The sequence below is a fragment of the Aquarana catesbeiana genome, linkage group LG01, assembly GCF_042186555.1.
Source record: "Aquarana catesbeiana isolate 2022-GZ linkage group LG01, ASM4218655v1, whole genome shotgun sequence".
In the NCBI taxonomy this organism is placed as follows: domain Eukaryota; kingdom Metazoa; phylum Chordata; class Amphibia; order Anura; family Ranidae; genus Aquarana; species Aquarana catesbeiana.
In genome coordinates this window covers 737,371,714-737,385,225 of record NC_133324.1, presented here as the reverse complement: position 1 = coordinate 737,385,225, position 13,512 = coordinate 737,371,714, and the positions used below count along the sequence as shown (strand labels likewise).

The following is a 13,512-nucleotide window of genomic DNA, read 5'->3' as shown; positions in this document are numbered from 1 at the left end:
ATTATTTTTTTTTGCAAGAAAATTACTTTGAACCCCCAAACATTATACATTTTTTTTAAAGCAAATGCCCTACAGATTAAAATGGTGGGTGTTTCATTTTTTTTTTCCACACAGTATTTGTGCAGCGATTTTTCAAACACATTTTTTGGGGAAAAAACACACTTTTTAAAATTTTAATGCACTAAAACACACTATATTGCCCAAATGTTTGATGAAATAAAAAAGATGATCTTAGGCCGAGTACATGGATACCAAACATGACATGCTTTAAAATTGCGCACAAACGTGCAGTGGCGACAAACTAAATACATTTTTAAAAGCCTTTACAGGTTACCAGTTTAGATTTACAGAGGAGGTCTACTGCTAAAATTACTGCCCTCGATCTGACGTTCGCGGTGACACCTCGCATGCATGGTGCAATTGCTGTTTACATTTGACGCCAGACCGACGCTTGCGTTCGCCTTTGCGCGAGAGCAGGGGGGGACAGGGGTGCTTTATTATTTTTTTGCTTTTTTATCTTATTTTTAAACTGTTCCTTTCATTTTTTTTTTCTTTTTTTAATCATTTTTATTGTTATCTGAGGAAATGTAAATATCCCCTATGATAGCAATAGGTAGTGACAGGTACTCTTTTTTGAAAAAACTGGGGTCTCCTCTGCCCCAAAAGCATCTGACCACACCAAGATCGGTGTGATAAAATGCTTTCCCAATTTCCCAATGGAGCTGTTTACATCCGGCTAAATTGAAGTCATGAAATGCTCGTAGCTTCCGGTTTCTTAGGCCATAGAGATGTTTGGAGCCACTCTGGTCTCTGATCAGCTCTATGGTCAGCTGGCTGAATCACCGGCTGCAATCTCAGGTTCCCTGTTGAGACAGGAGAGCCAGAGAAAAACACGGAAGACGGTGGTGGTGGTGGGGGGGGGGCATTCTCTCCCACTGCTTGTAAAAGCAGTCTGGGGGCTAATTAGCCGCTAGGATTGCTTTTACATGAAAGCCGACCGCTGGCTGAAAAGAATGATACCAAGATAATACCTAAACCTGCAGGCATCATTCTGGTATAACCACTCAAAGTCGTGAATGGCGTACCTGAAGACAAAAAAATGGTTAACAATAAAACACAGTAAACGGTAAAGTATAAAAAATTGCATACCTGAAAAGCCAACATGATAAAACATTGCAGAATAGAATACAGTAAAAAAGAGCAGATAATAGAGAGAGAATAGAGAGAGAACAATAAAACAACTATTTTTATATATATATATATATATATATATATATATATATATATATATATTTTACACTTTTTTTTGTAACTAACTTTTATAACTGTAACCGGTTCCAGGTTCGGGTCTCTCAAAATGCGATGGCATCTTGGGAGACCCTGTGAAAGTGTGCCTAGTCTGTGCAATGCTGTACCCTACGCTAATACTCAACTAGTGAATGGTAGCGTTCAAAACATTCACCAATGCAAAGACCAGGATTGTCAGGACAGGAGGGACAATAATAGCAGGTGTCATGCCTATATCCATGCTTGCTGCAGACACAACATCTTTTTTGGGGGGGTTTGTTGGGTAGGGGTACTCGGGAGGACATCAAGAAAATGCCTCTCATGCAGCCGACTGCATTTGGTTGGGGATGTGAATGGGGGAAGTACGGGCGCTGCAGAAGTGGTGGGTTCCCAATTAGGATTGGCAAATGCAGCAGGAAGGGCATTATGGGCACGACAAGGCCTGTGTTTGTCTTCTTCTTGGTGGCAGCGGGACACTACTTGTGCTTGCCACCTCACCAGCTTGAACTGCACTTATGGGACTCGCCACGTCACCAAGTGTTACTGCAGTGCTGGTTTGACTACGACTGGGGTGTACTAGGCCACTGGTGCTTGCCAGTTCACCAAAACGCTACCAAAAAAACTGTTAGCGATCGCAGGGATCAGGCCTGACTCTGCGAACGCTGCAGTTATGCGTTTAGTGTTTTGTAAGTGACAGTGATCGATCGATACTGCACTTGGGTGGGCTGGGCTGGGCCAGGCGCAGGGGCAAAATGCAGGTGGTAGCAGGTATCTGGGCTGATCCCGCTAACACTGCGTTTTTGGGAACCCTAAACTGCTGGGGACGCTAGTATAGATCTGATCGGATCAGATATTGATCCGTTCAGATACTATACCACTAAGGGAGGTGTATGGTGCGTGCGTGGGTGTTAGCGGTACTGGCACTAACCTGACGCTGCCTGGGGCTGGTGCTTGCCAGTTCACCAAAACGCTACCAAAAAAACTGTTAGCGATCGCAGGGATCAGGCCTGACTCTGCGAACGCTGCAGTTATGTGTTTAGTGTTTTGTAAGTGACAGTGATCAATCGATACTGCACTTGGGTGGGCTGGGCGGAGGGGCAAAACGCAGGTGCTAGCAGGTATCTGGGCTGATCCCACTAACACTGCATTTTTGGGAACCCTAAACTGCTGGGGACGCTAGTATAGATCTGGTTGGATCAGATATTGATCCGATCAGATACTATACCACACCACTAAGGGAGGTGTACGGTGCGTGCATGGGTGTTAGCGGTACTGACGCTAACCTGACGCTGCCTGGGGCGGTGCTTGCCAGTTCACCAAAATGCTACCAAAAAAACTGTTAGCGATCGCAGGGATCAGGCCTGACTCTGCGAACGCTGCAGTTATGTGTTTAGTGTGTTTATGTGTTTATTGATCCGTACAGATACTATACCACTAAGGGAGGCGTATGCTGCGTGCGTGGGTGTTAGCGGTAATGGCGCTAATCTGACGCTGCCTGGGGCGACGCATATCACCGCCGGGCAATCAGGGGGCTAAACCTTTATTCGGTAATAAACGGTGGGTGCCCTTACACTATGAAAAAATAAACGAACTAACCAGCGTCACCCGTAACAGTTATACGGTGATCAGTGGTGAAAGGGTTAACTAGGGGGCAATCAAGGGGTTAAAACATTTATTAGATAGTATATGGGGGTCCCTGTCGCTATAAAACGCAGACGGCGATCCTAAATATTTACCTCCCTAACTAGCGTCACCATCGACACTAATACAGCGATCAGAAAAATGATTGCTTAGCGACACTGGCGACAGGGGGTGATCAAGGGCTTAAAACTTTATTAGGAGGGGTTAGGGGGGTATCCTAGACCTAAAGGGGGCCAACACTAACTGTCACAAACTGACACCATGCAGTAATCAGAAAAAAAAAACAAAACTGCTTGGTGTCAGTGTGACGGGGGGGGAGATCAGGGGTGTAATGTATGCCTGGCGTGTTCTGCTGTATGTGTGTGTTTGTGTTACTCACATTCCAGTCTTCTATCCTCGGCGCCGGAACGGAAAATACCGAGCCGAGGAGAGATGACATCATTTCTTTTGCTGCTGTTTAGCATACAGCAGCAAAAGAATGATTTGATTGGCCGGCGGCGATCGCGAGGGGGGGCCACGAACGGATGGTCTCCCCTCATCTCTGATCGCCGCTGGTCAGAAGCGGACCGCCTTGGGCACCGGTGGGGGGGGGGGGCGCGGTCCGATTGGACCCCCTGCCCGCGGGAGGCAGATCACGTATATGTACGTGATTCTGCCTGCCCGTGCCACCTTGCCGACGTACATCGGCGTGAGGAGGTCCTTAAGTGGTTAAATCAGAAAAGGTAAACTGCAGAGGATATGAAAAAATGCACTATACCAAAGAGAGGGCACAGTGCCAAGTACCACACAGAGAGCCCTGGGAAGTAATACCATAAATATGTATGTAATGTATTTATTGAAAAATTATTATGACCAAATACCATAAAAAAATTACACCTAACATATAGACAACAATGTCTGGGAACAAGGACAGACATACATGCAAACATAAAACGGAGCATATCACAACCCCCAAGCAAAACAATATAAATATCATCCAAACACAATGATAAAGTGCAATTTGAGGTGGCTGTACCACCAGCCAAGCTGTCCTATCAGTAAAAATACAAGCGACGGCCGTTGCAGAAATGAAAAAAGGAAAATCCAAATGACACCAATCCGTGGCTGGAGAGGATAACGCTATTGTGGAACAATCCTGGGAGCTTCGATTAGCTGTTTCAGCTGTGCTGCCTCTACAACTTTATGCTGACAGTGAGTTTATACACTGATACATTACCATTGCTCATCAAACTACTGCATCTGTTCCATCCTGACTACTATATAGCCACCTGGGAACTATTATCCACTTCTTTGCCTCCCTAGGAATACTGATAGGCTATAGCATGTTTGGTCGGTCCATGGCCATCTAGCTTTAAGTGGACTTCACAGCACCTGTGGACGTGCAGCTGTTCCTGTCCATTACCCTCCCCCCATCCCCAGGATCCTCTCCAGCCATTGATTGGTGTCATTTATTTTTTTGGATTTTCCTTTTTTCATTTTTGCTGGTATGTATGTATGTATGTATGTGTGTGTGTGTGTGTATGTATGTGTATATATATATATATATATATATATATATATATATATATATATATATATATTAGAGTTTTGCTTGGTGGTTGTGATATGCTCTGTTTTATGTTTTCATGTGTGTCTGTCCTTGTTCCCAGACAATGTTGTCTGTATGATGTTAGGTGTAGGATCTCTGTCATTTTTTTTTTTAAGGTATTTGGTCATACTAATTTTTCAGTAAATTAATATATTACATACATATTTATGGTATTATTTCCCAGGGCTCTCTATGTGGCACTTGGCGCTGTGCCCACTCTTTGGTATAGTGCATTTTTTCATATGCTCTTTTGGCCACTGAGTCCCACTCGACTCGGGTGTGTGGATAAATACCTGGTGGTACCCATGTGTACCCTCATTTAGTTGGTTCCCTACCCCTTTTTTGTGATAAAATTGCAGAGGTCTGCAGTGGCTGTCATGCTGAGGTAAATTTAGTAGCTAGGCAAGGAGTTTTTAGGTTAGCGAACTGGAGAGGGGGTTGATTAACTTATTTTTTAATAAAAGTGAAATTGTCCTTTTAAAATATGTCGAATAAAGGATATTTACGTCAGGTTTAGTTTGTGCTGCACTTTCTAAGCAGATTTTCTTTATTTTCTAGTATTACAGAAAGACTGGAGCATGCTTTGGAGAAGGCTGCCCCACTGCTGAGGGAAATCTTTGTGGATTTTGCACCATTTTTGTCTCGCACTCTTTTGGGTAGCCACGGCCAAGAGCTGCTTATAGAAGGAACAAGTAAGTAAAATTATTTTGTTTTCTATTTTAAACTTTTATCAGCAAGCCTTTCATAGTGATTTTAACCACTTTCCGCCAATCGACGTACTGATTTGTCTCTTGACTTCAAGTGGTTGTACCAGGATGATGTCTGCAGCTGCAGGCATCATCCTGGTACCATGTCTATCTTAGTGTTTTGAATGCTCTTAAAGTGATTGTATAGTCCAATTTTTAACTTTTACCTACAGGTAAACCTATAATAAGGCTTACCTGTAGGTAAAAAAAAATATCTCCTAAACCTGTACGGTTTAGGAGTTATTCCCCTTGCAATGAGCCGCTGACTGCAGCGGCGCATGCGCACAGGGGATTCTTGGTTGAAAGCCCGGCAGACGCCCGACCTTGCCGGAAAGAAGTCTCCCGCACGCATGCACGGGAGCGACAACATTGCGGCTCCAGCCACTCACAGCGCTGGAGCCGCGATACCCGGAAGACACGCCGAGGCTACATTTTGGCTACCTCGGCGTGGACCAGGTGAGATACCGACGCCTCGTTCTAAGGTAAGTATTTCACAATGAGCTAGTATGCGGTGCATACTAGCTCATTATGCCTCTTGCCTTACAGGGGTATAAAAAAACAAAAAAGTGTCAGCGGGTTTACTTCCGATTTAAGTGCAGAGGAGGGATTTTGGGTCTTTTTGACCCCAGATCCCTCCATAAAGAGTACCTGTCACATGCCTATTGTCACAAGGGATGTTTAAGTTCTTTGTGACCACAATAAGTGATGATAAAAAAAAATAAAGCAGCAGTTTAAAAATTAAAAAAAATTAAATAAAATCTTAATTAAAAAATAAAATAAAGTGCCCCCATCCCCCTGTGCTTGCGCACACATTTGTGGTATCACTGTGAATATTAAGATCTTGGGCAGTAATTCTAGCACTAGGCCTTTAAAGGTAACCTGTAAAGGCTTTTAAAGCGATGCCTATGGATAGTCAAATTTTACGCCTGTCACCGTTGCACGGGTGTGCGCATGTTTGGTATCTATTTACTCAGCATAACATCTTTTAAATTTTACAAAAAATTGGGTTATGTATTGTGTTTTTTTACATTAAAATTAAAAAAGTGTATTTTTTTTCAGTGTGACCTAAAAATTGCAAAACCCATCAATTTATTCTCTAGGGCCTCTGCTTTAAAAAATATATATTATGTTTGGGGGTTCTAAGACTCTGCTAGTAAGTCAAGTTTTATTGTCATTCTACTGCACGTGCGGACATGCGGTAGAACAAAGCGTTGTATCTCGCTGGACCACAGTGCTTCATACTAATTAAACATAATTATAAATGTATAACAACAGAACATAGCAAAGAACTTAAAATAAAAGAATTATAAACCTATACACATCCGGGAACTATGTAACTGTACATATACTGTGAGTAAATGGCTATATATAAGATTTACATAATTTACTGTTCATGAGATTGTGCAAGAGGAATATTTCAGGGCAGCCTGTACAAAGTACAAGATGATTTGTAGTACTACTCAAGCACTACATATTTTTTACAAACACTTGCTGCTACAAAGATTCTTAAAAGTGTCTAGTGCATACTCAAGACTAAAAAGGAGGGGAAGTGAGATGTTCCTGGTCACGATATATAGGTTTTAAAAGAGGTTTCAAAGGGCATCGGAGTTCAGGGCTCTCTCATCCTGGGGGAAAACACTGTTGAGCAGTCTGACAGACCGGGTCTTGATACTCTGGTACCTTCTACCTGATAGCAAGAGCTGGAGGAGAGTGTGGTAGGGATGGGTAGGATCCCTAACGATACTGGTAGCTTTGCTAGAGCATCGTGTATGGAAAAGGTGCAGGATGGAGGGGAGAGGAACACCAATAATCTTTTCAGTGGTCTTCACTAGCCGCTGCAGGGTCTTGCGGTCAGCAGTATTACAGTTCCCTTACCAGACAATGATGCAGCTGGTCAGCATGCTCTCAATGGTTCTCTATAGAATGTAGTAAGGATGGGTGTAGAGAGACTGGCTCTTTTAAGACGGCAGAGAAAATATAGGCGCTGTTGTGCCTGCCTGTTGAGTGATGTGACGTTGATTGTTCAGGTAAGATCCTCTGATCTGTTGTAGAGATGTACCACTTTTTTATATACATTTTAGCTTGACATAGACTTTAAAGTATATGAACACACTAAAAATAACTTTTGTATGCTCCCTTTTGTCTATTAAATGAAGTATTATGCTCACCTAGGTGGATGCAGTCTCTACACTGAGAACTGAGTGAACCAAAACTGCTGATCGCTCAGTTCTCCCCTCCACTTTGAGCAGAGAGCGGTTACTGTCAGTCATAGGCTCTCTGCTCTGCCCCTCCAGCGCTCACTGGAGCGCTGGGCTGTGCAGGTGGTGGGAGTTACTGGTTCAGTCTCCCAGCACTCGCTAAGAAGCTGAGCCAGCTGCCAGTCCAGGCTGCTGAGTGGATCCTAACTTTAAAGTTGAGATAGACAGTGGGTTTTAACCTGCTGTCGGCTGAAAATGGGTCACAGGAGTACAGAAAGAAGAGAACTACAGGCCAAGACATTCTCTCAACTTTTCTCCTGGCACAAAAGTGCAGGGATTTGCCACAATCTTCTCCTTTTCAAAATACCACAAGGATGCTAATTCTATATAGTGCAGCTTTTATTACTCCTCTTAACCTTTACATTGGCTTATAGCCCCTTGATTTGTGCAAGAAAAATTCGGGAGCCATCATTTAATTTTATCATTTATATTTAGACAAATGACTTTTAGGTCCGCGTCTGTGTATGGCATTCACTCAACTTTCACTGCTACTACCTACATTTCCATGACTATAAACAGTCAGAAATATCTTTTAGGTAACTACTTAAACTCCTAGAAAGGTTTACTATGAGGCCAAGGGTCAAAGTACTAATAAGACTGTTCGGGATGTCTGCTGCCACCAAGCAAAATGTAAACTTGATTGATAGCTAGAGGGCTAAAGGAAAGAAGTGCAGTGGAGAAAGCAAAGGTCAATGAACCATTTCCCCCCTCTGCATATATAATGATTATGCTGGAGAACACAAAAATATTAAGAATCAGTAAAACATATGTTACGTGCTTCTGTAAGCAATATGAACAAAACTGGCAGCATTCTGCAAATCTTTCCTTGGAATATTACCAGTATCAGTGGATGTATAAATGAAAAGTGATGAAGTGTACCACTCTGCTCCCTACCCCTTCTTTCTGTACAGGTTTGAGGTGGGAATGGAAAATCTGCCAGAAAACTAAAAATATATGTTTATAAATATTTATTTATTACAGGTACTTATAAAGCTTAAAAGACAAAACATTTTATGCAGTGCTGATAAGACTGAAGGCTTAAGATAAGAGTCGTTATTTAAAAAAATAAAAATTAGATATTTAGTTGAGTCCAATGAGATCTGAAAATGAGTCGCATGGATTAAAAAAAATGACCATATGTTTAATCTTTGTCAAATATTTTATTGTTGAAAAAAAAACAAAAAAAAAACATTTTTTATAATTCCATTGTGTCCTTTGTGATTTTGTAACAATCTTTTCTCTGTAAGAAACAGTTTGCCTAGTGTTTCCATACCTTGAACTGTCAATAAAAGCCTGTAACCTTCCAGCAGTAACATTGCTGTGGTTAGGTTTGACTATGAAAACAAATATTCATTTCCATGATGCACCAAAAGATTCTCCCATTCTGCGTACAGAACAAAACAAAGGCAAAAGTTTTTAGTCTTTTGATTGCTTGCCTGCAAATTTCCTTGTGGTCTCCTTTCACACCGATTCCCTTCTGATTCCACTTGAATCAGAAGGAGATCGGTAAGCAGATCCCCTGCTGATTAGAGCCGATTGGGACAGATGTTACATTCGTGCCCATTCAGTTTGCGTGTGTGTATATACATAATAGTGTTTCTTTTTTTGTTCTTTTGCCTTTTTAGTCATCCATGGAGAGCTTTACATAGAAAAACATTATTGCGTATCAACATATTTTATAGCAGAAAGTAAAAAATATTTTTTTTCAAAATAGTCGGTCTTTTTTTGTTTATAGCAAAAAAAAAAAAAAAAAACACAGAGGTGATCAAATGCCACCTAAAGAAAGCTCTATTTGTGGGGAAAAAAAGGACATCAATTTTATTTGGGTACAGTGTGACCGCGCAATTGTCAGTTAAAGCAACGCAGTGCAGTATTGCAAAAAAGGGCCTGGTCAGGAAGTGGGTAAAACCTTCCTGAGCTGTAGTGGTTAAAGCCTGTTTTTTGGACCCACTGTAATTATGGACTTTCTCTCCATCATTACAGATCATTAGAAGTTTTAGGATCAGAGTTTTACACTGCAGTATAGGTACTTTGGAATTCATCATAAATTGTAAGTTTACAGCGATTTCTCTTAATTGAAATTCCAATCATCTAGGAAGGTGCTTTTTGTCACTGTGCTGTTTTCTCCATATATTGCTGTTGGAGAATCCGCTGGAGAGTTTCTTAGATGAGCATAAGCCAGAAGATATGAACTGACCACAGTGAGTTGGGGGGAATTTCTACCCTCCCAGGCTCCTGGACAGCAAGGAAGACAGAGCAGGTATAGAACTCTGCTATTCTCCACCCAAAACTGATATGATTTATGTAATTTTTCATCTTCCATTTTGTCAGCTACTGTTCATCATTTCTTGCAAATACATAATTTATACTGAAGTAATTATATATATATATATTTTTTTTTACAGGTTTGGTTTGCATGAAGTCCAGCAGCTCTGTGGTCGAGTTGGTGATGCTTTTGTGCTCTCAGGTATTGAAACATTTATTTTTTATTTATCTGTTTACTTTTGGCAAGACCCTGTGATCACTGATTAAAAGGTCTTATTAAATCTGAGATTGGGGTCAAACTAATTACCTGAATTTCTTTATATTGCATCACTGACTGCTGATCTACCTTCTTTTTTTGATACAGTATCTGTCCTTTCTTACAAATATGATTTGTGTCGGACTATAGGGCCACTCGATGCCCACTAACCATAGGGATGTGAGCACCATCTCCAGTGACCCTTTTTTGACCAGAGATCAATGATGCCTATATATGGCTACTATTGAGGAGGTTGCCAAGCTTTTCTCAGATGCACACCTAACTAATTGTCCCCTGGGTCCTGTCCCCTCGCAACTACTACAGTCACCCTCTTCTTCTGTCCTATGCTCTCTCACATCTTCAATATCTCCCTCTCTACAGGCACCTTCCCCTCCCCTCTAAAGCATGCACAGATCATTCCCTTATTTAAAAAGCCTTTACTGGACCCCATCAACCTGAACAAATTAAGCCCCATCTCATTTCTCCCATTCACCTCTAAACTTTTAGAACGCTTAGGGGACAAGAGTCACTTTGGGCGGGGCGCCTGTGAAACCCAGAATCCCTTTGAGAGGTTGGGAAGACCTTGTTTCAGCTACCTATGCACCTCCTATGTCTAAGTCACACTGTGTCCCAGAACCCCAGTCTATGTACTAATCGGACTCGCTGTACAACCACACTGGACTTGTGTGTGTGTGTCTATAGTATATTGTCTCATATTATGGTGTACTCTGTGTTGGGCCATTTGGGGTGTGGCTGTATTCCATTGTTCTATTGTGTCTGTCTGCCTTGAGTATTATGGGATGTGTACGTAGATTAGCTGTGAGAGGGGAGGGGGCAGATTCCTCCAACAGCTCTCCCTGCTGATTGGATAGTCTACCCTGCCCGGAATGCAAAGGAGGGGGGGAGATTGTCCTAGGTATTACCTGTGTACCTGTGTTTTAATAAACAGTTCTTGGTCAGCAATCAAAACAAGTACTGCCTAGTTTGTGGTTGCAAGTGGTAGGGAAGATCTAATATCTATTATCACGCTGGAAGGAAGCGGTATATGACGAAAGCATTCAAGTGAAGTGAGACATTTCGTTACAGCTTAGTCTACAACCGTCTTAGCTTATACCTTACTGAAAACTACCTTCTTGACCCCATAAAGTCTGGCTTTCACTCACAGCACTCCACAGAAACTGCCCTACTGAAACTCACTAAAGATTTTTGAGTTGCTAAAACCGATGGCCATTACTCCACATTCTTACTACTGGACCTCTCTGCAGCATTTTGATACTATTGACCACTCATTCCTTCTCAATAAACTCCACTGCCTTGGCCTCCAAGTTATTGCTCCATCCTGGTTCTCCTCCTGCTCCTTCAGTGTTACTTATAACTCTGTTTCCTCTTCTCCCTTTCCTCTTTTTGTAGCCCCCCCCCCCCCCCCCCCAAGGCTCTGTTCTTGGACCGCTTGTTTCCTCTAGCTACACCTCCTTCACTTGATAACCTCCCACTGCTTCCAATACCACCTTTACACAGATGGCACCTAAATCTATCTCTTTACTCCTCACCCCTTCAGTCTCCTCTCGCATTGCTAACTGACATTTCAACGTGGATGTTGCACCACTTCCTTAAACTAAATCTCTCTAAAACTGAGATGATAATATCCCCCCCTCCATGTCATTTCCATCAAGATCAATAATGCCACTATCAGTCCCTTCCCTCACGCGAGGGTACTAGGTGTAATCCTAGACTCTGACCTGTGCTTTCAAACCCAAATCCAATCGCTGTCAAAAGCTTGTAGACTTCACCTCCATAATATCTCTAAAATTCGTCCCTTTACCTAATGCTGCCAAGCTACTCATTCACTCGTTATCTCTCACCTTAAAGGAGTTGTAAAGGCAGAAGGTTTTTATCTTAATACATTCTATGCATTAAGATTAAACCTTCTGTGTGTAGCAGCACCCCCCCCCCCCAATTACCTACCTCAGCTTCTTCTCTCTCCAACAATGTTCACGATCCCCTCAGCCATCCGATACACTCCTCCTGATTGGCCGAGACAGAGCAGCGTTACCGTTGACTCCTGCGGCTGTCAGTCAAAGTCAGTCAGCCAATCAGGGGAGAGAGGGGGCGAGACCAGTTCGGGTTTCCATTTCTGAATGGATACACGGAGCTCTGACTTGGCTTGGGTATCCCGGTAGCAAGCTAATGGCTGAGGGGAACTCAAAGGAGGGAGGGGCTAGGAGCAGCAAAGAGGCACCTGAGAAGAGGAGGATCCGGGCTGCTCTGTGCAAAACCAACTGCACATCGGAGGCAAGTATAACATGTTGGTAAAAAAAAAAAAAACACGAGCCTTTACAATCACTTTAACTATTGCAACTCCCTTCTCATAGGCCTACTGTCTCCTCTGTTCATCAAGAATGCTGCTGCCTGACTCCTCTACCTTACCAACCACTCAGTGTCTGCCACCCCTCTCTGCCAGTCCCTCCACTGGCTTTCAATCGCCCAGTGAATTAAATTCAAAATACTAACACCTTACAAAGCCATTCACAACTCTGCCCCGAGCTACATCACCAATCTTCTATCCAAATATGACCTCCTGCTCTCAAGCTCACTTGTCCTCTCCTTCCATGATCGTCTCCAGGACTTCACCAGAGCCTCTCCCATCCTCTGGAACTTTCTACCTCAATCTGTCCAGCTATCTTTCTCTGGCTGCCTTTAGGCGATCCCTGAAAACTAATTTCTTTAGGGAAGCCTATCAAACCTCAAACTAACTGAATTGTTATCACTGCCAATCGCCCCCCCCCCCCACAGCTATAAGCTTTTGTACCACTTGCCCCACCTTATTAGATTGCTATGAACAGGGCCTTCTCAACCCTCTATAGCCTAACTGTACTGTCTCCCTTTATATTGTAAAGCATTGCGCAAACTGTTGCCGCTATATAAATACTTTATTATAATATATTAATAATATAAATCGATCAGCAATAACTTTGACCACCGATAGGTTAAGTGAACAACATTGAATAACAAGTTTGTTGCGTGTGGGGCTGTGTAGCTGTAGACCGATCAGGATGTCCTTGCTGACCCATGTCCGCAGACAAAAGCACCTATGATGGTCAAGTGAGCATCAGAATTGGACTGCAGGGCAAGGGAAGAGGGTGGCCTGGCCTGTGGATGGCAGGGTGCGCATGTGTCTTACTTGGGGAAGAAATTGCACCAGGATGCAGTATGTGAAGAAGGCAAAGCCGACAGAGGCAGTGTGATGCTTTGGGCAATGTTCTGCTGAGAACCTTGGTCATGCCATTCGCATGTTACTTGACTTGTACCACTTAACTAAACATTATTGCTGACCAAGTACGCCCCTTAATGGAAGCGGTATTCCTTGATGGCAGTGGCCTCTTTCAGCAGGATAATGTGCTCTGCCATGCTGCAAAAATTGCTCAAGAATGTTTTGAGGAACGCAACAATGAATTTGAGGTGCTGACTTGG

The 13,512-nt window shown here is 42.8% G+C and overlaps 1 protein-coding gene across 1 annotated transcript in view; it reads left to right on the top strand.

Moving 5' to 3' along the window:
- The window catches only part of LRBA (LPS responsive beige-like anchor protein), a 1,038,582-nt gene that overhangs the window by 283,233 nt on the left and 741,837 nt on the right, over positions 1-13,512 (top strand). Inside the window, exons 32-33 of the mRNA XM_073604899.1 lie at positions 5,075-5,208; positions 9,926-9,987. Of these exons, the coding sequence (XP_073461000.1) occupies positions 5,075-5,208; positions 9,926-9,987 (196 nt within the window). The remainder of the gene's footprint in view (positions 1-5,074; positions 5,209-9,925; positions 9,988-13,512) is intronic.